Source organism: Coturnix japonica, chromosome 14, assembly GCF_054131305.1.
Source record: "Coturnix japonica strain WE chromosome 14, WE-NBRP24, whole genome shotgun sequence".
Taxonomy (NCBI): Eukaryota; Metazoa; Chordata; class Aves; order Galliformes; family Phasianidae; genus Coturnix; species Coturnix japonica.
In genome coordinates this window covers 8,684,194-8,708,689 of record NC_140676.1, presented here as the reverse complement: position 1 = coordinate 8,708,689, position 24,496 = coordinate 8,684,194, and the positions used below count along the sequence as shown (strand labels likewise).

Sequence of the window (24,496 nt, the reverse complement as noted above, 5' to 3'; positions counted from 1 at the left end):
GCTGGAAGATACCAGTCTGCGCAATTTGTATGCTTTCCAACCTCCTTTCTGCCTCTCAATTGCAGCATAATGTAGGTCATTTTTAATGAGGAACCTTGCATGCGGCTTCCCCCACACACTACACAGCAACCAGACACTTCTGAGTTCACGTTCTCCCTGCATCATTGCTGTATTTTGTCATTTTTCAACAGGTTTGGCTCTTGCCCACAAAGCTGTGGACTTTCATACAACAAAGTCTCTTGGCTGCCTCATTAACCCTGTATTGGTGTGTGCTCTTGCATTTTACTGTACCATTTCCTTCAGCATTCATTATGCTGCAGTTTAAACAGCCTCTGGCGAGAAACTTCTTAAAACATGATGATGAAACTGTTTTCTAGACAACATACAAGTCAATTATAATGCAATTAAAAGATAGGCTAATCTATTCTTTTGTTTGGCAATAGTATCTCAGTATCTCATTGAGTGCAAGCGTTTATGGTATCTGAAATCTTTTGCTATTTTCTACTGTTTCTACAGTTTTCTACTGTCCACAGCACCTGTTTTTGTATAGAAGATGTAGGAATTTTAAAGCCTATTCTCTTCCAGGCTTGGAAATAGAGAGAAATTGAAGTGGTTTTGCACTGGGCATGGCCTGTCAGGCTGGCAGTGCTTCTGAGGGGCACTTAGCCTGCTCTGGGCTGGCTCTGCAGCCTGCCTTGCATTCTGCACAGCAGCACGGCCAGCAGGCTTCAGCAGCCCCATGCTGTTCTGCATTCTGGATTTAAATGACATTTCCCTGCAAGTCAGTGCAATCACATGTTTGTCTAAAACTGCCAGAACAGGCACTTTGCATCCAAGGATGGTGAGCTGTTGGAGATACGTGTCTTTCATCCCCACCTTCCTTCTAGGCCCAATCACTTCTTTCCCTTGAGCTTCAGTTTTCTGTCATTAAAAGAGGGATAATTTTGCCTGCAGCGATGCTAATCTACCTGATACTTGCCAACACACGAAGACTATTCTAATAAGTGACATGTAAGCAGGACAGAGCCAACCAATGCTGCCTTTACTCTTCCTCAAGGACCTACTGGGCTTCACTTTGGGCGAGGAAAGTAGGTCACAATGCTAAGCAGTAGTTGTGTGAGGGAGAAGAGGGACTTTTATCATTAGCTGGGTACAAACACCCTTCTTTTTCCACATCAGCACTCTTAAATGGACAGGCTGGGAAATGGGACTCTCCAGAGGAAGCATGCAGGCAGCGTTTCTTCTCAACCTGCTCCTTAATCAGCATGGGTTCGATACAAGAGGAATAATTCATGCGATGAGCAATTGATCCTTGCTTGGGAAGCCCCAGGGGAAAGTTTGCCCTATTCTAGGGCATGCTCAAACAGGGAGCTGTTTCCTTTCGGATAGTGCCTTTTGGATAGATGAAGGGGTTCTGACACCCATGCAGCTTGCAGCCCTGGGCAGGATGCTCCAGCTGCAGGCACATGGCTTCCCCCTGACATGCACAGTAATTACTGGCTTTTCATTAATTGCTCATAACGCATGTGTGCACACCCACAAACCACACAGGCCACGGGATGTGGCACCAGCCCAGCTGCTGGAGCCTGAAGGTGAGCACACCAGCACGAACAGAGTTACAATGGCCATGCATTAGTGCTCTACCAATGTCAATGAACATCACCATCAATTTAAACAGGTGCTTTGGCTGATTTATAAGCCACTATACAACCAAATACAACACAGAGGGTGTTTGGAAAAACAAATATTTTAAATAAGACTGACAAATATAAACAGATTATTAAGGGATGATTTCTAAGGTAGCTCTCCCAGGATGGTAATATTTCAACACCCTCATCTGAGCAGGAACGTGGGTAAACAGGCTGTAAATCTGTCGTCTTATTCTATGTTTTGCACTTCTGCAAAAAAATAGCCAATGATTTTTGTGCAAGATTGGAATGTTTTAACTTACAATTCTGTAGACTGTTAGGGAAATGCAGTCACCTCACAAGTTAATCTGGGGGGGCCAGATTGGAAAAAGAAGGCACTAAAGGTATTACAGCAGTTGTCTGAGGAACATCCTCAATTCAAGTGATGCAAATACTTGCAGAAAATACTACAAGAACACTGTTTGGGGATGTAAAACAAAGTCAGGTGAAAAAAAAAGAGCCTGTGTGTGGGGAAAACAACTTCATGCCTAATTTGTCACTCAACGCTGATGAACTCCAGTAGAAAAGCTATAGAAAATTAAGTGCTAACCTGTAAACATTTCAACCATGCAAAATGGAATATGTACTTGGCATTTAAATCAAAAGCCCCAGTCTGCACACATCTGTCTCCTTAAAAAGAATGGTTTTTTCACCAAAGAGATCTCAGTGTTATCTACCTTGCACAGGAGGTGGGTTTAAGCACTGTGCTACAGACTCAGTGTTGGCAGTTGAAGCCCTTGGCACGTTAAGACCATGAAGTCAAACTAATTGGAGATAAAATCCTGTCTAGGTCAATTCATTTGGGAAAAATCACTTTTAAGTCGCTGTCTTTTCAGTTGTCACTACGAGTGTCCACAATGGATTACATATCGAAAAAGCAAGTATTTATCAACTTATGTGTTTAATGCAGCTCATCTACATATACTGCCAGCCAGGGCTGACAGTCACAAAGCTCTCCACACAGCAAACACACCAGGATACCATCAGCCTCCTACCTTGGCTCCATCCACACTGATAATCCGATAGCTGTTTCTCGTGCTGTCATAGAAGTAGGAAACAGTTACAGCCTGCTTGCTTGCAGGGACCCAGTTCTTCTTCGTGCTGGGATCAATTTGGAAGACATGGGCTCTGGTGGTGAAGATGGGCTGTTCTCTGGAATAGGGAGGGACAGGAGAAATGGATGTATGAGTCTGCGGAAGATGAAATGTCCTAGAAGCCCAGACATCACCAGGCAGTACAAAGCTAACTTTTCTTCCTTGTGTTACGATGACTTTGTAAACCAAATTTCCTTCAAAACACCTATCTCCAGGAAGGGATGCTCATGTGCGCTCACTCTTTCCCCATCCACGTGTTCTGTACCAAAAGCACCAACAAATCCCACACAGCTGGCTCTCCTGCTCACTGCTGTGAGCCTGTCTGGGGCCAGAGTTGCTCTGCAGAGGTGCTAACGATGCTAGCAAAGCAAAGGCACAGTATAATTACTGAAATATTAAAGTTCCTGTCATTAAAGCTGCACTACTCCGTGGGCAGTTAATCAGCATGAGAAGTGAGGGGGGAAAGAATGAGGTCCCAGGCCCCATGCTGCCTGCCAGCACAGGTGACTACATCCAGTGAGGTGTAGCCTCCCTCTTCCCATCCTTATGCATCATGAGGAACGACTCACGCCCAGTGTTTCTGCCCTAAATACAGACAGCCCAAACCATACATGACAACAGAGAAAATGCAGGGCTGGAAGGACAAGGCACGATACACATCAAGGCTTCTAGTGCATAATTAACATCACTTACAGACAGCAATACTGAATTATTTTCAAGTCATACCTTTGAGCCAAGTTTAGAAGTGAACTACAAATCAAGACATGCTGTTTATATATATAAAATACCTATGTATATTGATGCTTTTTGTTCCTAAAAGCTACAGCATGTAAAGGTATATATTAAGTGCACTATTCAATATAGTCTCGGTACATACAAAATGTTTCATCATTGATGGTTGAGCTTGACAGAATTCTGACAGCATTCAAAAACAACTGGACTACAATAGAGTCCACCATTGTTAACTCCCTAAAATATTTACCTCATCCACACTCAAAGCAAATGAAGGCAGGTATGTGAAAGGCCAGAGAAATCTCTCCGCACTTTAGTCTTTCCCACCCATACAAATAAATCTCTTCAATTATTCTCAGTCCTATCATTTTGGAACTATGTTTTTAACCATTATTTTCAGCTGCTTTTAAATCCACCTCTTTCTAAAACACAAAATCTTCAGGTACTGCATGTAGGAGCAGCACAAAACAACATGCACATTCTCGACCATTACACTTGAATTAAAATTGAGGGGAGTAGCTCACCAGCACCCCTCAGATGAAGCAATCTAACTGCAGAGCCAGCAGAGGAAGGCGGGTGTGATCTTGCAAAGCCCCACAAAGCCCCAGAAGGAAGAAAATGAAATGATTTTTTTTTTCCTTGCAAGACACATTTAAAGTTTTACCTTTTCCAGGGGCTGCCAAGCATGTTTCTGGATAGACAGTGTGCCAAACTGTGTGAAATACTTCAGCAAAATCAATTTAAATTACAGAAGGAACTGCTACATTACAACTGCGGAGGAACATCATTTACTGCACTTCTTCCTCACTAGCCACAATGGGAATCTGCCTCCCATTTCCAGCGCTACCATCACTGATGCCCCTGTCTGGGAGGAAAGCAGGGCAGAGCTCTGCAACACTTAAAATACTTCCATCACACATTACATGGGATTAGCAGTATAATGCCCTTGGAGGCCATGGGTCTGTTTGCAATAAGGAATGCAGGGAAGGGAGGTTTCCCCCAAGCGACTTATTCCTTTATTCTAAAAATATACACGTCCCCTGAGTGGAGCATAATTTAGAACTTACCCTTCTACTTTGCTGAATATTTTTAGCAGATTCTATTGTTCTTACTGATAGTAATATGACCTATATATCGCAGCCTGAACTTTAAGGAGTTTCAGGCTTTTCCTTCATAAAAACCCAACCCACAAGCAACTTTATAAACACATTTCTGTTAAGTCACCTTAACAGTACCAGTACCACTGCTAAAATTATGCTTGGCCTCACTGCAGCAGCAACCATACAAAGTAAATGTGGAGATATCCAACAGCTACAATGCTAACTTGACACTCGTTTGGCGCACGAGCCCCTGGAACTTGGTGGCAATGGGAACATCAAGGCCAGGAGCAGCAGCTCCACCAGGCAGCTGAGATAAGAGACATAAATCAAGAGACAGAGAGAATTTATGAATGTTTAAAATTCTCATGAATTTTAAACAAAATTGTTAATGGCTGATTAAACACATTTCTCTTTAAGGAGAAAAAAAAAAAAAAGCAACTTAAAAAAAATCAACTTGACATTAACATCCACCGTTTAGAGAAAAGCAGCCTGAAATCCAGCAAATGGAGGCCTAAATTATAGCCGATGATTTCTGTTTAATAATGCAGATTAAAATAGAGAAGGAGCTTTGATAAAGTGTATTATTAAAGGTGGCCAGCATGTTTTATAAACACAATTACAACTTTCAAACCGTGGTTTTATCTATTGTAGTTGATTTTTAACATCCGTCTCTGTGCCACGTGAGACAAATTTCATGTAAAAAGCAATACTTCCCCATTATCTAAGAAATATGCTGCTAATCTTTTCATAGGCATTACAAAATCAAAAGAACTAAAGCTCTAAAGCTCAGTAGCTGCATCCACAGCAGTGCAAGGTGCAGTGCTCCTTTACAGTTGATACACAATCATGCATATTATGTATGTGTCTTTAAAACGCATCTGGTGCAGGATGCACATGCCTCCAGTCCGTGCAGTAGAGCAGTTTTTGGAATGTGATGCTTCCTGCTACAGGCCACCTTCTGCACATGCTGAGATTTACACTGCCTGACAGCTCCGACAGATCTGCAGTGATGTGCTCTAACAAGCATTAGATGAGGGGCTTTCGAGAAGGAAAAGGAGTAGGTATGAACATAAGATCCTACACTGTGAAATACATACTCTGCATCACTGCAACATGATGCAAAAGCACGCATTTGCTAAATGCAGCACGATAAGCACTGTGCCAACAGCAATTTGGATCAAGCACCACTATTATTGCCTTTATGACAGTGTAATAAAATGAACTAATCTCTTATATATGCATATATTTACACAGAGCGTAATTTGGAGTGCCACATGTGTTTATTAATGATAATGTAAAAATAACATTGCTGAAACAAAGAGTTTGGTTCTCCACAGTCCCCATCCAGGCCCTGTGGGACCAGGACAGCACCAGCTCCCAAAGCCACCAGGAAATGCTGGTGCTCCAGCTTCTTAAAAATGGACAGTATGGATGAGGAGGAGTCTGGAGGGCAAGGTGCACCAGGAGCTGCTGAGGGCACTTGGTTTGGTCAGCTCAGAGAAGAGGATTCATGGTAGCCTACAGCTCCCCAGAAGGGAATAACACTGAGCAGCGTCAGGTGAGTTTCGGGTTAAGAATTAGGACAAGATTATTCTCTGAGAAGGCAGGCCTGTTTTCACGCCTCCACAAGACTCAGTTGTCCAAATCTAACCAGAGCTGCCCATGCAAAATCAGCTGGGATTTTCAGAACACACTGTCACCATCAGGTAGCACAGCATGGAGCAGAGCAGAGGCAAAAGCTAAGTGTGGATGTTTTGCAGATGTGATGGCAGCAAACCAGCATTACAAAAGCAGGCAGCTCTCTACCCTCCCAAATTGGCATGTGCTAATTAATTCAGGTCAGTCAAATTTCATCAGACGCAACACGGAAGGCTGGGTGCTGGCTGCCAGCACACATAGCCATCAGGAGCAGAGAGCCTGCCTAGACTTGCAAGACCGCAAAATCGGTATCACGGAGCAGGCAGGTGGTAATGGCTCCATTTTACATCTGAGGAAGCAGCCATAAAGAACGAGATGGCATCCTGGGATAACAGAGCCAGTAGCAAGCCTGGAAATAAAATTAATTCGCCTCATTTCCCATCTGCAGCTTCACTACTGCTAACATCACAGGGCAGTTTGATAGCAGATCTCCCACTATGGGAAATCTTTTGATCACATGACTGGAAAAGCCTCACTCAACAGATGAATATTCACTGCTCACCAGAAGCAACTATTGTAAAAATTAGCAATCTTGGCAGACTGAGGGATGCTGACAGAGGTTTCAACTCCTGCACAAACCACATCTGCATGGTACTCTGCAATAGGAAGTGCTCCTGTACCTGGTCAGCTCCTGCGGGTCCTGAAATGGGAGCAGGTCTTCTCACACAGCTATTGCCACAGCAAAAATTACTTGGAAGGATGGAGAAGCAACCCTGAGCAAAACAGGGCAGGCAGAGAAAGGGAAGAGAGGATATCTGGTGTGTGCAGTGAATAGGAGACCAGGGCCAGAGAGACAGGTGGGATGAACAGGGCACAGCTACACCCAGGCTTTGCTCTGCCATTAGTGCCCTGCTGCAGCAGTGCTAACTGAGGGGGAGGTCATGCAACTTGTTCAATTGGCCACTGGCATAATTCTTCAGTGCTCACTTTGTACTGGTTGTGGAACCAGCTCACCTGCAGAAATGTATTACATTCATGAAAAAGAAAGACATCTTTTTAGCTCCCATCTTTTAAAGTCATCATTATTTCAACAGACAATGTAATCAGCAAAAGTGCTTCTTACATTTGTAGGAAACATAATAGTTCCAGTTACTTAAACCAAAAAAGAAAAAGAAAAAGAAAAAAGACCAGCTAGCTAAAGAGGAATTTTCTGTCAAAAGCACAGATGTTAATTAATCTCATTTTTGATTAACAGCTGAGTAAGTCCAAAAGAATAAATCCTCAGGACAAAAGCTCTCAGTGCAAAAATCACTGCAGCGTCTGGCAGAACTCACAATACCATTATGCCTTTATGAAGACAATATATTAATGAAAAGGCTTAAGGTGGACAGTGAAAAAGCTCGCTCTTTACTTATGGGCTATCTCCAAGCAGTTGTTTGTCTTCTGAAGCACTCAGTGAATAAACACACACAAGAGGCAGGAGCTGAAAGGACCCTGAACTACTTCACTATAGGTAAGATCATTCCAAAAATAAAATTAAAATAAAAAATCACTCAAAAAAAAAACCCAACAAGTATAGGGATGTGTGTGAAACTGGTCTTGTTACTCCTGTTATTGCAGAGATCCTTCTTGAGGAGGCATTGAAAAAGAATCCATAAATCTGTACCTCCGGTTTACTCAGCCTCCAGTGGACATAGGGATAAATTCAAAACCAACAAAACTGGGAGGGTTGGGGGAAGGAAATAACAGTACTCTGTTTATCCCCTTTGCCAGGACAGAAACAAAGTCTCCTACCCTCATTGAGGAATGAGGCAGCACATAAAGAGACCCCCCAAAAAGCCTACAAATTCCTGTAGTTAGGTTAAAATTATATCCATGGGGCTCACCTCAGCACCAGTAGTGTCAATGTTTCCAGCAGAGCCTCCTCCAGAGCACAGTGCTCACCTGTAATATTTCAGTGATAGCTTGGGATCCAAAATTGGAAGCATAAATAGCCTGCAGCAGGTAGCGCCACGTCTGTAGGAGGACAGAGGGGCTGCCAGCCTGCCCTGCTGCCAACTTCTCCCACCCAAGCAGGAGACAAGTGTTCCTCACAGCTTATAAACCTGTGTACACACACACTGGAACTCATCCCATATGGCTCAGGCTGGGCAAGAACAAAACCAGCACAGCACAGCCCAGCTGGGGACATGTTCTGCACCAGCTTCCTTGAGTAGCACCTGAAAACAAGACTCTACACACCCCAGCCCTGCCACACATTGTCCCATCCTGCTCACATCTACGTGGGTTGGTGTCCATCTCATGTTAATGTAGTGAGACCAGGGAGGAGAAACTAATATCAACACAGTGCTTGGAGCAAGATGGGGGAACTGTGTTTGCAAACCAGCAGGACAGTCCCTCCATTTCTATTATTGTTATCAATCCTTTCCAACATCTTCTGAGTTGCAGAAAGCTGAGGATATTTTCAGGTTGCGTGCACTGTTTGGTGTTCATTTAAAAATGAAAGAGATTAAATGGCAGAGGATATGTCATCAAAATACACTGTATCTACAAACGCAATATTGGAACAAAAGACCATGAGTGCATCTGAGCATGCAGACCCACTGCCACCAGCAGGGCAGCATCTTCATAATCAGGATTAATGCTCAGGACATTTTCCTTTTACTTGTCATAACCATTTAAATGGCAGATGAGGTCAGCTGCACACACAAACAAACCCAAAAAGTTTATTTTAATCAGTAGCATAATCAAAGCCTCACTACAGCAAAACAACATGATTAAAATCTCCATCATCTTACACACCACGGCGCTAAGCAGATCCCTGGAGCAGAGCACTTTGCTGCACTAATCCACACACACAATTATCAATATCCTTTTCCATACTCTATTCAAACGCTCTCCCTTGAGGCTTTTATTCCACTTACACTCAGGGAGGAGGGGTGGAGGGGGAAGCTTATCAGTTCAGTTTAAAGAACAAGCCAGATAACTCCTTCTGATCGACCGCCTGAAGGAGCGAATCAGGAACTCCACCAAGCGTAACGCCAGGAGAAAGCGATCGGGCTCATCCTGCCCACGGCCAGGTGTGGGGTCAGCTGTACCCTGTGCAGGTACACGGAGCTGCTGGCACAAAACCACAGGGCTCAGCACCACCCAGGCCTGCGTGCTCTATTAGAGGATACAGAGAGTGCCAGCGGATGGCTTAACAGAAGGATGCATGCTTTTAATGAAGCCGAAGCATGTAAAAATTAAAAGCAATTAAAGAATCAGCAATTCACTCCATAAAGGATTAGCGAGATGCAAAGCCATGCTCACACCAGGTTTTTCAGCACACGTTTCAGCCTGCCTGTGCTGACAGCAGCGGCCTGGTGACAGCAGTGTCGTGTTTAAACAGATCCCCAGTTCCAGCCTCCTCCTCGATTAAGCCATCCAAAGGACAGAAAACACCAAATGCAGACAGGAACACACAGACTGCATTTTAAAAGGGGAAAGGACAGCTCTGAGAGCAAGCATGTCTGCCACGCTCACAGTCTCCAAAGGCCTGGATGTGAACAAGCACTGCCACAGCAAGCTCTGATCTGCACTCTGTGAATTTGGACCGCGTGGAGCAGATTGCCATTCCCAGGGAATTGTAATCAAAGAGCTTCAGCAGCTCTAATGCTTTGTCTGCTGCTGGCACACAGCAGCACCTCTGAGGAATGAGAGAACAATTCTTAGAGCTACTGCATTTACAAAGGCTGCTCTGAAAGTAATACCTCTTATTTTATGATGCTAGTCCACAGCCTCAGAGGCATAGATATTGGTGGGCTGGCAGCAGAGGTAGGACCTTCCCACCAGTATCCCATTCCATGCTGTTGCTGTGGAACAGATGGCAGCAGAGGGGCAGTCTGACAGAACGGTGTCTGGCATGGAAGCATGGATGGAGCAAAGGGGTGCCTCTGAATTTCTCCATGCAGAATAAAAACGCACCCATTGACATCCACTGACGCTTGCTATGTTTATGGGGACCAACCAGTGGATGTGAGCACAGTGAGGTGGGGTTGGTGTGTTTCAGCAGTGACGACAGTGACAGTGGGTCTCCTCCAATGGTGCAGATTGTTATGAGCACGGCATGCAGGTTCTGGTTCATTGCTGATGAAAACACATAGCTAATGGTGGTGACTAAGCTGAAAAACAGTGTTTTGTAACTGAGGATTTGTTCTATCAGTGTTATTGTGCTCTTTGTATCTATTGCAGTTCCCATGGAAATAAATAGGAGGCATTACTTTTGGAGTGACCTACATACTAGCAGCCAACAAGAGCACTTAATGGCATGTTTTATCTGCTTCAAGTTAAAAATACAAAGGAAATTTCAAACACTTAGAGGCTAATGTTATTCACTGATAATTTTAATCTCTGCCAATATTCCACCATCTGCTGCCATCATGTTTACAGTACAGATCTCAGGAACGCACTTCTTCATTGTATTAAAAAGCCCAGCACAAAAGTGAGGATTCTCAGGAAATCTCCTGAGCCTCAGAGAGGAGTAACGACTCAATCTGAGAAACAACCTGCAGGTTGTATACAAAGAAACATAGAATACCTCTACTGCCCCTCCCACAAAGAAAAGGGAACAGTGCATCAGCAAACCCCGCCACAAAACTAAACCCCTACAGCCTTCTAACTCTGCAGTAAAGCAAGCTGCACTTATCTGTGGGCAATATAAGGATAAAAACCCCCCAGCAATTCCTGAGGCCGACAGCCACCTGTTGGCAAAGCCCTCTGTTCCCAAGGCCTTGACATTCCCAACTGCAGCACTGCTGTCAGGGTTATGTGAGGTGTGGGTTCTGCGAGGATTTCGCTTCGAGCATCAGCATTTTTCATGTGATGCAGGTTACATAACTAGGAGTTATAATGCAAATAATGTGAAAAACGGCATTCTTGTATCAGCAGACTCAGAAATTAGCGTGGGCTGGCTGGAAATACACAGGATATACAAAAGGCAGCACATATTTTTGCTATGAACTTCCTATCCAAGATGTGGCTGGCTAAGACTTAAAAACCAGATGAGGAGCTCCAGGGCTTTTTAGATGTGCATTGCAAAATTCACCCAAGTTCTGAACAGCCATGGCCAGGGCTCCGGAACCAAAGTATCCCCCAGAAATAAGGCACAACATTTCTCCTTCACATCAGTGCAGACTTAGGGTTTTTTTAAACAATGTCTGTCAAGGGTGAAGGGTGCAGCTGAATGGCACTTTCCCCCTATCTCATTTAGATATTGACTACAGAACAGCCAGACAGGTGGGCTGATTCTGTCAGCAACTGAAGTTGCCAGGACTGTGAATACTGCCACTTATGGATTGATAAATGGACTACATGGACTAATTGCATTTCAGCCTCTCTGGACAGATGGCAAATCTTACAGCCATATGTCAATTATTTCCACCGCACCAGAAGTATATTAACGCTTACCAAAAACATTTAAAGCAATGAGATAATCTAAAATATTTTGTTTCCACAGACTGGGATAGAACCAGCTCGGAGGGGCCGGGCTCTGTCCCAGCATTCCCACTGGGCTCAGGCTTGATGCCGGCGGACATCACACAGTTATCGATGGGAGTGTATGAGTCCCCAGCTGGGCACAGCACTGCTGTCATAGCCAGAGGAGAGCTCGCATTGCTGTAGCTGTTCTGATTGCCCTTGCTCAGCTGCCGCTATTTGCGGTTTGATATTCCAGCCACCCTGTGAGCTGGCAGTGCTCAGGTACATACATACTTTTCCTATTTTTATTTATTTTTCCAAATCCCTTTCTGCTGGAGCTGTGCTTTAAACCCCCACCAGCTGGATTGCGACCAGGGACTCGTCCCATCCCCGCATCAACACCACTAAGTTGGGCAGTGCTACTTCAGCGCAACGCCTGGAGCTCATCCATTTACCAAATGCAGACAAAGCACCGATGGGTGATATATCAGGCCAACACACATCCCCAGTGACACAGCCTGCTCGTGGCCATGTCCCTTATTAATACTCTGCTGTAGAACTCTGAACCTTTTGTAGGATCTATGGGGCAGTAAATTCACCCTTCAAAATCATCAAAGAGCACATGCAGGAGAGGTTGATCCTCTCTGCCCCAGGTTACTGTTTATTTACACCCAGCAGATGTGACCAAAATCAGCTCAATATATTCTAGCTAAGCTTTTTATGCTAGAATAACAAACTATGTTACACAACTCAATGACTTCTTGCTTCATTTACAGAATATAACTCCAAACACTGGTTTTAAGATAGGATTAAAAATCACGTCTTGTGTTACATAGCAATTTGTTTCAAGTGCACTCTCATGGCAGGAGACACTTTGCTAGTGGAGGCAGATGCATACACGTTTTGCACCAGCAAAGGAGGTACCAGCTTCCCCTGCTTGCCATGAGTAAATTATAGCGGGTCGAGAGCTGGGAACTGAGCTTGAGACCCTGTGGACTAAAATTAGTCCCTAGTGTTAACGTGCAGGATGGATCAACTGCTCACCCAGCTGCTGCAGACAAGGTGCCAACTGGTAAGAAGTTCTTACTATGCTTTTTGCAGGTTTGCACTTTAGCACCCTAGGAGTTAAATCGATTGGACTCGACAGGCCTCTATTACAGAAACCAACATTCAGAGAGATCTTTTAAGATTTACTACTCTTAAACAGCAGGGTAAAAAACAAAAGCATTTCAATGGCCCACTTCTCCATAGACAAGCAGACTGACCCACTGTAATACCACAAAGCCACCAGTGAAACACAGGAGCCAGTTCCAGGGGAGAGGATGGGTGGCAGAAGACTGAGAAGACAAAAGGCAGGACAAGAAGCTGAGGTCTGAGATGTTAGATGTGGACAGTCCTACCAGCCTTAGAGAAACCAGCCACTGTTGTAAGGAATAAGAGGTAACACTGAACTGTCCAAACCACCCAGCAGCCACGTGCCTGGCCTCTCCTCTGGCCAATAATTCAGAGGACATCCAGTAATGGAGCTGACGAGCATAAACGCTTTCCAGTACAGCCCTGTGTCACTTGTGTGATGTAACAGTTACCTGAAAGTGCACTGTAAATCAGTGCAACGTTACATTTCCACATTTCATGGGAGAGGCCTCCCAGAGTTTGCTGCACCTCCTCACGAGGATGATGCCAATTCATAAGGTAAGAACGAAAGATTAAACTGGGATTGGATATTTTGATTCCACTCCAAATGCAAAGACTTAATTTAAAGCTTAAAATATAAGGACTTTGGCAATTCCTCCTGCACAGAATTTGGAACACTAATTCCTAAGTCAATGGAGAGATGTTCCCGTAAATGGATCTAAACAAGTGGCACACAGGGTTACTGCTTCGAAAGCACAAAACTCAGAGCAGACTATGCAGAGGGAAAAGAGGTGACTGTGACCAAAGGGAAGGCTCTTGCCCCAGGCACTGTGAGCTGGAGGCAGCAGCGCTCTGCAAACCCACCAGCCTGCTCTCTGCAGGCCAAGCCAGGTGAAACTGGTGGGAGCACTGGACTGGATACTGCAAATTAAGTCCTTCAGAGCTAAAGCATTTCCCATGGTATGCAGTTCTGGAGGCCTCAAAAGTAGATGCTCGGAACTACCTGTGCCTTGAGAATGGCTTTGAGAAGAGCAACACCAAGGGGGCTGTGAGGAAACTTTAAAGACATTATTTGTCCTTAGGATCTCTCCAAAGAGAAAGCAGAGTTTAATATAATGCAGAAAGCCCATTCTCCTGCTCTGAGGCACAGAGGAAGGTAAAAGAAGCACGGAGAGAGCTCACAGAAGAAGCACAAATCCATGAGGACCTATGGAGCTCTGCAGGAAGTTGGCCTCCCCACCCAGCCCAAAGCCACTTCCCCAGAGCAGCAGCTGGCTCCCCTACCTGAAGCCTACCCTGGCTCCAAAGCTGTAGGTTTCCCCCGGGATAAGAAAAGAGGTACAAGCTTTTAACTGAATTGCCTTGGATCTGGGTGTAGCAAAGCATCAAGTCTTTGTTCTCAGCCAAGTGAGTTTCCATTCATGCTGAAAAAGACCACAAACCAAATCAGGGTCTTTCTATGCATTTGGTTTCTTGTTTGTTTGTTTGTTTTTTGCATGATCACTAAAATAAAACCTTGTAAGACAACTTCTGTAAACAAGTAACAAAAAACAGGCTCTCTCTGCAGTGGAGCACATATAAGTGACAGACAGCTGTCATACAGAAAAGATAACATCATCAGGAAGAGAGCTCTCATTCACCTCTGTGAATATAAGTCAGCTAAATCTCCTACATTGTCTCATGAAAGAACAAACTCCTCCCTCTTCCAGACGGAGGAGTGGAGATTACTGTGACAATCAATGGATTACACACATACACAGTGTCCAAAGAGGCATTGTCTCCTCCCGTACACCCAGGGGCAGTCACTGCTTTACCTGTGAGCACCTGGGGCTGCCCCTCCTACACAGAAGCTTCCTGGCAGATGTGGCAGCCAGTAAGTGGCTGTTACCACCCACAGGTCCTGCAAGCAGCGCAGTGACCCATGTGGCCCCAGGCTCTGGCCACTGAGATGTGCTCCAACTCGGAGCATCACTTCCCTTTACTGAAACGCTCTCATTGACAGTTTTCAATATCACAAACCAGGTCACACGCTCCCACTTAAACTACTGCAGGGAGACATTTTAGATGTGTGCAACAGCCTCATAGTGGGAAGCCTGAATACAAAAGCCCAATAAAATCAGGGAATGAAACAAAGGCAACAAGAGAGTGTTGCTGCTGCAGATCGCTGGACAACTCACCAAAGCACAGAACCTGAGTCAGTCCCTGCAATGCAATTAATATGAAGTAGAGAAAGCGAGCATCTCTGTTGAAGCACTATGTCTGCAGAAGGGAGAGCCTTGCTGACTGCTCCCAGCACTGGCTCCACTACTGCCCATACTCCAAGGAAGGAACAAGCAGTGATAAATACTGAAAATAAGATGCTCAGACCTCCATGTGATAAAATTGTTTCCTTCCCAAGTTTTTCAATATTGAAGGTTTATATTTTTTTCCTCAAAACACAGTGTTCCCTCTCTATTGAGAATCTACTGCAAAGGATTAAGCAGGGGCAAACAAGAAGTAATTACACGGGGCGCTTGTACACACCACTTCACAGTCCATAAGGAATGATCTTCAGCACAACTAGGAATAGCTCTAGGGAAAAAAATTATATTGGACAAGCTGGCTATGTAGTCCTGAATGTATTCCAGAGAGGTCTCTGCTGCCTTGCTGCATCAACGTACTAAACTGGGCTGGCAGGAATGCAGTGGCAGGGCTTCTCTTATTGTTACAAAGCAAACACCAGTAGGGAACAGTACCTTGCAGCTCCAGGGGGCTCATTCCTTGTCCCAAGGTACAGGCAAAGGAGAGCAACTCCTACAGAAAATGTTGAGTTTCTAAATCCTGTAGGCTGCAGTGAGAATTCCAGACAGAAATAAAGCAGTTCATCATTTCAGCAATCCCTACCATCTCGCATTTTGATAAACCCCACTGGATAAATAAGATCAGGCTGGCGTGTGGGGGGGGAGGATGAGCTGCCACAGAAAGGAACCAGCTCCACACAACAACCAGCAGCCACTTCTGCTCACACCTCCACTGCCAGGCCCTCCCTTCCCCTGTGTCAAATCTGCTCCCTCTTCCCCACCATAAAGCCACAGTTGTTTTGCAGCTAACGCTCCCAGCCTTGCCAGCCTTCAACATGAAGCCCACAAATCCTACAACACCTACACAGCAGAGCCTACTGCTCCCATATGAGTCATTAAGCAGGCTGTCCCGCTTAGTGATGTCATCCAGCAGCACCGCTTTTTTTTTTCTTTTTAAACAAATCCAAAAATGCCCAGAGCATCAATTATTTAAAATATTTCCTTCATTTGAATCCTGACCCCAGTGGCAAAATTATCATTATGAAGCATTTCCAAGCAATGCAGGAGGGCCCCATCGCCTCTAATGGTCGCTGCATCGACGGGGAGTGAGCAGCCAACCCCCCGTGCCATGCAGGAGCTAAGCTCTGAGCATCCAAGCCAGCAGCGCCGGGCAGATTTCTCCCCTACGAGCAGACAGAGAGCAGCTAGCATGTGTCATCAAAAATATAATCAAAGATCAACTGCAACATCCCATCTCATCTCCTACATTTTGCAGGAGCAGCTATTACACAAGCCCTCCTCACCGTCCCCAACCCGTGCGGAGTGATGTGTGGTTGCGGTGCAGCAGTAACCTTCCTTGATGTTAATGGTCTATTCCCTGCCTAATTGCTCTTGCCATTAAAAGTGCTCCTTTATAGCTCAAGCTTAAATGCTTCCTGTCTTTGTTTGAAGGCAGTGCCCTTGCCTTGCCACATTCTGAGATTTAATAACAGGATTGTCAGCTATTTACAGTGCAGAGCTGAATTATTGGGAGAAACTTTGCTGAAATATGTTCCCCTAAGCACATTTACATCCTAAAGAGCCACCGCCAGAGCACAGCATCAATAAGCCACACGCTGTACTTGCAGCACACAAGGTGCACAGAGGTGATGGACGGTGCTCAAGGTGAAAGCGGGCACAGAGCTCACCGTGGGACACCCTGCAGGCCTCCCCACTCAGCAGCTGCCCTATCAAAAAGTCAACAGGAAAACCAATGGCTGACTCAAAACGCTTATGCTTCCTTAAATATATTTTCATGGGTGAGGCTATTTATTGTAGGCACTGCATTAATGCAGCCAAATGAGTGAATAAAAAGCAATGCAGAAAATCAAGCTGTGAAACCAGGCTTGCACCCAAGCTTTGGGTTCCCAGCAAGCTCACTGCTCCTCTCTGCCCCTTCCAGCCATACAGGAAACCCACTCGTACAGTTGCAGACACTTTGTCACATCCCAAACCAGTTAAAACTATTTTCAGTTAAAGGAGCTGAACATCAAATAACTCATCTTAACATTTCAAATGATGCTTTTGTTACCAGGAGACCTACTAGCCCTCCTCTTTTCAGACAGAAGAGGGACATCCCAACTTCAGGGAGGATATTTTATTTATGAGCTTATCCTCAAGTGGCAATCAAATTAAGTGATTAATTAGGCAAGCAGCTGAAAGAAACTTGGCTGCAATCACTTTCTCAGCATTAAAGTTTCCTTTTTGCTCGCTGCTTTCAGCGCTGCCTGCATGAGTAACTTGGGCTTTGAGTGTGCCAGGGCACTCCCGCCAGTTGTGGATCGGTGCTGGTGTCTTTTGCTGACATTCTCTCTAGCAGACTTTACGTTGGATTTGCTCCTGAACCCCCAGTCTGTCTCTCATGTCAGTCATTCATTCACTCTGTCTTCCCTCTCCTCTTCTCATAGTCTGTTCCATAATTCCTCCCAATCTCTTATTTCCCTGTGGGTTTACTTACACTGGGAATTTTTGCACTAATTCGGTTGCACACATTTAACTACAGCGTTACAAACCTCTCAAACTGCTGTGTCAGAAGGGACCAGAGCTCCCATCCAGCAGCAGTTGAGAGGGATTGCCCCAACACTGGGACAGCAGTTCGCTGGCTCACCCCATCACACAGCAGTCCTGAGCACACACACATCCTTATGGCAGCCGAATGCCTCTGCCCCCACCTCCCTGAGCTCCACGCCTCTCTACCCTGATTAAAGTTGTATTAGACATGTGAAAGGAGCTACAAAGAACAGGTTTTATACATTCTGTTGAGGTCAACTGAGTTCTCCCATCCATTTCAGTGAACTCAAGATGCTGCTGCGGAACTTGAAGCTCTCTGGACCTGACTTTTCCACTGGATTGTGTGCAGACACCTCTATCTGCACACAGAGACACTGAATTCTGCAAAGTGGAACAGCAGCCATTCATCCCCACTCTGCAGAAATAGGAACAACTACATAAGGAAGCAAGGTGGTGACAAACCGAGCATCCCCCAGCCAGCTGCCTCAAGAATCACAAGAAGAGCTGCAACGTCTGTCAGATCTCAGCCTCTTGAGCTCCGACACGACCACCAGTTGGAAGCTGAGCAGTAGAACTCCCCAGCCCCAGCTGAAGGACACCAGCCCTGCAGCAGCACCACGTGAGGTGGCATGAGGCTCTGCTGATCCCAGCAGGTGCTGGGTGGAGGCCACAGGGAACATCCCCTGCACCAGGATGCTACTCCATGCTACAGAGCTTCTTCAGCAGCTTATCACTGTGGTATCTGAAGTACTGAGGGTACTGGGGAAGGACAGCTTGGACAGCATCCAAAATTAATATTCTCCCATAACACTATTTTCATCACTTTTTGTATCCTTCACCTTTTGCTTCCCTTCTCCTCCCTTTAGTCTTTTACCTCCCAAATTGTTACAGCCATCCATCCAATGGACATTGCTACCAGCAGAAGGGAAAGTGCAAGGCAGACTTCCCTGACACTCTTAAATGTCACTGCATAATAAAAGCACTGCTCTCAGAAACACTGGCCCCCAACTGCTCATAATAAACACCACAGGAAGGGCACAGATGTGCTCAGGACCCATGTTCTGTGCAATGAGATTGCTCCAACCAGTGTCCAGCCCAAGTCTGGGGCCTCACCTTCTCTATCTCCCTGCAGAGAAGGCAGGGACTCCCACTGGGTGCCCATGGCAGCAGCACAGAGCAGCACCTCACACCAGCCAGCAGAAACATCTGCTAATTCATCATTAACCTATAAAGCACACACACATCCACGCTTGCATCGCTCTCACATTGGTAGGCAGCTTCCTGCAGTCATCTCTAACACTCAGAGGCCCAATTTTCACTTGATATGGTTTTATAAAAACAGATTTGAAACTTGAATTTATTGCCAGAGGATATTTAAATTAGTTGAATTTTAATCCAACAGATAACATAAATACCAGCTTCAGCAGCAGTGAAGTGATTTCCACATCTAATCCAAACTTGTGACATGCCTCATAACAAGAAGTATTTTGTAACTGACAGATAAGGAAATGCAAAGATACTAAAGAAATGAAAATAGGAAAAGAGCATAAGCACAAAGGATGCAGCTGGCCAATACCTCCTTAAATCACCTTGTAAGTGAAGCAGCTTCATAACTGGAAAGTTAACTTATATTGCTCAGATTGAGGTCAACTAACTTGGACGACAGCTGTTCAATCAGAGGGCAAAGCCCACAGACACTGAAGCCACAGAGAAGCTGCCCATCTTCTGCACTTTGGTTGCACTTGGCTTGCAACACCAATACACAAATAAAGAGATTTGCAGGCAGAAGCCTCTACAACTGTAAATTTGGTACAGTGTGCTACATTTGAGCTTAGTCCCTCATGCTGTTGAGCTGGTGACAGCTGTCAGATAAGTTGGGTAGAAGAAAGCGATAAATTACAAGAGGGTTTTTCCCTACAAAGTAAACACGTGCATAGTGAGACCTCAAACAACAGCTTGACCCAAGGACATGGTTTGCATGGACACAACAAGCACTGTACCAGACTGCTTTTGCTCATACGCTTTGTTTCAACATCCCCTGGCTTCCACGCTTCATTGGTTTCCAGCATGTGAATGACTTCTGTAAAACCTGACACTACCTTGCTGCCTACTAAGCTGAACTAAAACAACAGTTTAAATAGCTCAGCTCACAGCTAATAAGCAATTTAAATAGCTTTGCTGAGCTCGAGTGGCTCTATCGGGTTTCATAGCGCCATCCATCACTGCCAAATCCATAGGAAGCACTTAAATGAATCATTAGCAACAGTCACCCCCAAAGGAAGAAAACAGAAATAGAAAATAAATAATAATAACATACTTTAAGTGCTAGGAGTCAAGTTATTGCCACAGTTCCCATGGGAATCTGCCCCACGTGTGACACCAAATGGAGCCCAGTAAGTAAATCCTGGGGAATCACTGGGACAAAATCTGCTCCTTTAAATAAGGCTGAGCTCTGCGCTGCCCCACGCAGCACAGCACGGGGCTGGGTGAGCACAGAGATGCCCATTTCAATGAAGGAAAGGTTGTGGCACACACAGGCAGAGATGGAGCGGGGGTGGCTCCTGGCCAGGTGAGCCGAGCCCTCCCACCATGACTTGAAGTTCTCTGTGCCAGAAAGGTGCATGGCAAGGTAATGACGTGAGACACCTCCAACACATCCATGCAAAAAGCACCTTGTCTGCACTCAGCACAGAGCGTACCCATGTGTGCAACCCATGCTGCAGTCCTAGAAATGGATGGTGTCAGGAGAGCGAGCTCCCTATCAGACCAACAGGAGCTGACTGAAGCCACACACACTGAATCAGGTACCAAACCTGCACTCAGGGCACCACAGAGCCCTTCTTGGGGTAGCACAGCACCAAGCAGGGCTGGGAGTGCTGCCTCCACCCCTTGGCTGCACTTCCCAGCTGAGCTCACCCAGCAGCACAGAGGGCAGTTAAAAACGGCAACAGCAAACACCTGCCCTTAGAGACACACAGGTGCAGAGGCACAGGTGGGCTTCCCTGGGCCAGGTGTTGCTGCCCAGCCTGAATTCAGCAGGGCTGCAGTGCCCCAGCAGAAAGCACATTGTGATGCTGCTTTACAGGACCCCGAGGGTACTTTATTTAATTCTAGTGGTACTTTACATGCTGAAGAAGCAGATGAGCCCCTTGTCACCCTGCATTGAAACATCAGGAGGCACCTGCTTGGATCTTATTTCTCCCCTCTGCCTCTGGATTTTTATTCAGTGTTGCCAGGTATCAAATTCAGGCACATGCATGGCATTTTAATTCATTATTTATCCATACTGTCTCAAATTATAGCACTCTGACAGCAATACACCGATACAGAGGGGGAGTTTGAACAGTTGGAAGCAGCACGAGGATGCCCGGAGCCTAGAGAGCAGCACCTGGACACGGGCGTTGAGAAGAAGGTGTAAAAGAGCATAACGGCACCAAACTAAAGCAAACTGAGCGTGTGGGCTTGGAATCCCCCAAGGCGTTTTGGTCGCGAGATTCTCCAACATTTAGGCTGAAGCCTAAGGAACCACGTTCACGTCCACTCCAATGTTCAGCTCTCACACCGCTCAAACGCCAGCACTCGGCTTTTGTCCTCGAGTTAAAGTTAGAGAATAGGAGAAAGGCACGAACGCTTTGGGGGAAACTCAAGATGAATTCTGCGAGAAATCGCCGTATACGAGCAGAGATTAAAAATAAAAGGACGAAGGATATCTGCAGATTCCCGAACGCCTGACACAGTTCGGGCAAGTTTCGGCCGCCGGATCGGGGCACGAGCAGCTGCCGGCGGCTCCGGGCACACGGCGCTGCCCGGGGCTGAGCGCTGCCCGCCCGCTCCCCGCCCGTCCCGGTGGGTCCGCACCGCCGACCCCGTGGGTTTCGCTCCAGCAGCGCGGCTCGGGTGGGAGCTCCCGCCGCGGGTAAATGATTAATTGCGCTACAAAACGGCGGCTCCGGGAGCGACCGCAAAGCACCCCCGGCACTCCGGCACCTGCGGCGGGGCCGGGCCGGGGCTCGGCGGACTCACCCCATGTCTCGGCACCTCTCGGAGGCGGCGGCCCCCCCGGGCGGCTCCCCGCGTTCGGCGGCCAGCGGCGGCCGGGTTCCCACTTCGCACATGCGGCCGCCCCGCTCCCGGCCCCGGCTGGCTGCTGCTACCCGGCGGCACGGCGAGGCGTCCTGCTCCTCCTCCCGCCGCCTCCCTTCCCCCTTACATAACCTCCCTCCCGGGCGGCGGCGGCACCGAGCAGCCTCCCGCGGCACCCGCCGCCCCGCCAGGCGGCAGAGCGGGGGCGGTGGGGCGGAGCGGGGCGGAGCGGCGGGCGCGCCCCCGGGGTCCCTCCGCTCCCCGCCCCCGGCTCGGGCAGGAGCCGAGCTGCCGGGATGGGGCTGCCCGGCAGAGGTGGAAACCCCGGAGGGGGGCAGCAACCCCCAACCTCCCGGCTCCTGCCGCCCGCCTCGAGGATGCCGGGGCCAAAACTTTGGGGGAAGTTGTGAGGGTGGCTGCCGAGCGGCCCCGCGCACCGGGAGCGCTGCCTCGACGCCGTGAGACTGAGAACGGCGTGGGGCCGCGAGCCGACCGGATCCGGCTGCGGTCCGAGAGCTCGGAGAGCCCTCCGGCCCCGACAGTAGGGATGTCCCGTGAAACAGAAGCCGGAGATTTCCTGGCTCAGAAGGGAGCCGGTTTTGTCCGTTTCTTTTCACGCTTTTAATCTGTTTTCCCAGGGAAACGACCAAATCCCCGCATCCTGCAATGGATCCCAAGGAGCTCTGGGACCACCGGGCAGCTTCAGCCCCTGGCAGGCCGAGCCCCCCGGCCCGGCCAGCCCCCCACCATCCAGCCCCAGGCACAGCCTGCATCAGAGGGACGAGCGGCACCGACTGGCTTTGAGCCCTCGCAGCAGCCCTGCAGAGCAGTGCCACACACGGTCGCCACGCGTTACTTCCCTCTAGGTTCCGTGAAAATGAAGAGGGATGTTCCCTTACTACTGAAGGCAAAATCTCTCTAACGTGGAAGGGCCGCGTTGCGCTGCCCGTGGCAGTGCCGGTGCCCTCCGACATTCACAAGACGCAGATCCATACAGAGCCATGGCCCTGCTGTCCTGCTGCTGGCTCAGCAGGCAGGTTTGTTCCCTGGGAGAAGGCACCCAGTCCACAGAGAGGATTTTAGCATCTCCCACACAAAGTTATAATTAATACCTTGCCAGCAAGAGTGATTATTTTCATCTTTTCTTATTATCTCGCGTCAGTTCATCTGTCCTTTCATGGAAAGTTTTGAAGTTGTTTGAGAGGCTTTATGGCTGCTTGCTTAACCCCATGTGCAGTGACACCAGCACAGCCCCCCACCTTAGCAGACAGCTTATTCTCAATGTCTGGAGAACCAAAATGGAATTTCAATCTCATATACTAAAGAAACACAACCCCACGTTTCTTCAGAAATTCCCTCCATTGCTCCATGAGGATGAGATATTCTCCTTTATGAAGTGTGGCACACTGTGTTCTCCTGGCCAGCACCAAACAAGGTGAAGTTCTGTTCCAAGCTGAAGTCAGTGGCAAAGCTCCAGGGGTGGGGATGAGGCTGAGGTTTGTGCAAATCACTCGGTTCCCATCAGCACTGCATGAAGCCATCGCCCTATGGATGACTCCATTCCTCTGCTGCTACAAGGTGTCCTGAGTTGTGCATCACTCCCATTGATTCACACTGTTTGATACAATATGGTTTGCCGTTTCCTTGAGGTATTCTGAGATCTCTGTAAATGAGAACTATAAATACTCTTTCAAAATGAATCAGTACTTAAGCTTCTGTGTGTGACATGATAGGTCACTTCTGACCTGGCTCCAGCACAGGATGGTGGTGATTCCCTCCTCCTTTGGTATTCATGTGTGTGAATATTACAGGACTGTGGTATGGGGAGACCCAAAGTACAGAGGGCACAGATGCCCTGCACAGCTCAAGCTGAGCTCTAAGCACAGCCCCCTTCTGCAAGCGGATGTAACTCCTTCAAATGAGACATTCCCCCTCTTCCCACGGGCTTCCTAAAGGCACCTTGTCTGACTGCAGGATGAAGAGAGAACAGCCCTTTTAGGAAGCTGGTCCGTGTGTGTGCAGTACAGCCTTTCTGCTCTCCCCTTCAGTCTCACTCTCACTACTGTCATCTTTTGCCGCCCTCCTTTATTTCATACATCATTGTATTTCAGAGCAGCTGCTGCTTTGTCGTTTTGAACAATTACACTCCAAGGCAGTCTCCTTATTTCCCATGGCAGACAGTATTAAATAAAATACTCAATATTGTGATTCCCCCCCTTTTTTTCCCAACGAGATCAGTGAAATCTGTATTTTTCTTTACCAAAACAGAGCCGTGCCATTTTCCTTTCCTTTTTTCCTTCCTCCCCTTTGACAAATAACCATCTCAAAACGTTATCCAGAAGTTTAACCAAAAAAAAAAAGCTGCCAGGAATTCTTGATTTTTACATTTGAAGCAGAGAATCAGCTTTGAAAATCCCCTGACAGCTGGAAAATTCATGTAATTATAATATCACTGGATAGAAAATTTCCAAGACAAGCAGCTGTGAAGGGAAAGCATTTCAAGCCAGACTGCTGACAACGCTCAGATTTATGATTTTCGTTGTTAAACTCCACCTCATCAAATATCTAACAATTTGGATAAATAATCCATTGGGTTAAAAATGAACCCAACCCAATGCTCATGTCCTTCCAATTACAATGAACGTGAGACCTTCAACCAGTCCCTTAGCAGGGCAGAAAAGCCCCACAGCTGACACCCATCTGATTCCTAAGGCAAAAGCTGCTCTCTCTGCTCTCCAGAA

At 46.8% G+C, this 24,496-nt stretch overlaps 1 protein-coding gene across 2 annotated transcripts in view; it reads right to left on the bottom strand.

Moving 5' to 3' along the window:
• HOMER2 (homer scaffold protein 2) overlaps nucleotides 1-21,969 on the bottom strand; it is a 50,742-nt gene extending 28,773 nt beyond the window's left edge. The window contains exons 1-2 of one of the 2 annotated variants that reach the window (XM_015872917.3): nucleotides 21,696-21,969; nucleotides 2,684-2,840 (exon numbers count right to left, since the gene is read on the bottom strand). In XM_015872917.3, the coding sequence (XP_015728403.1) occupies nucleotides 2,684-2,840; nucleotides 21,696-21,787 (249 nt within the window). In that variant the 5' untranslated portion in view covers nucleotides 21,788-21,969. The remainder of the gene's footprint in view (nucleotides 1-2,683; nucleotides 2,841-21,695) is intronic. The other variant, XM_015872916.3, reaches the window with a different exon arrangement.
• Nucleotides 21,970-24,496: the final 2,527 nt, after the last annotated feature.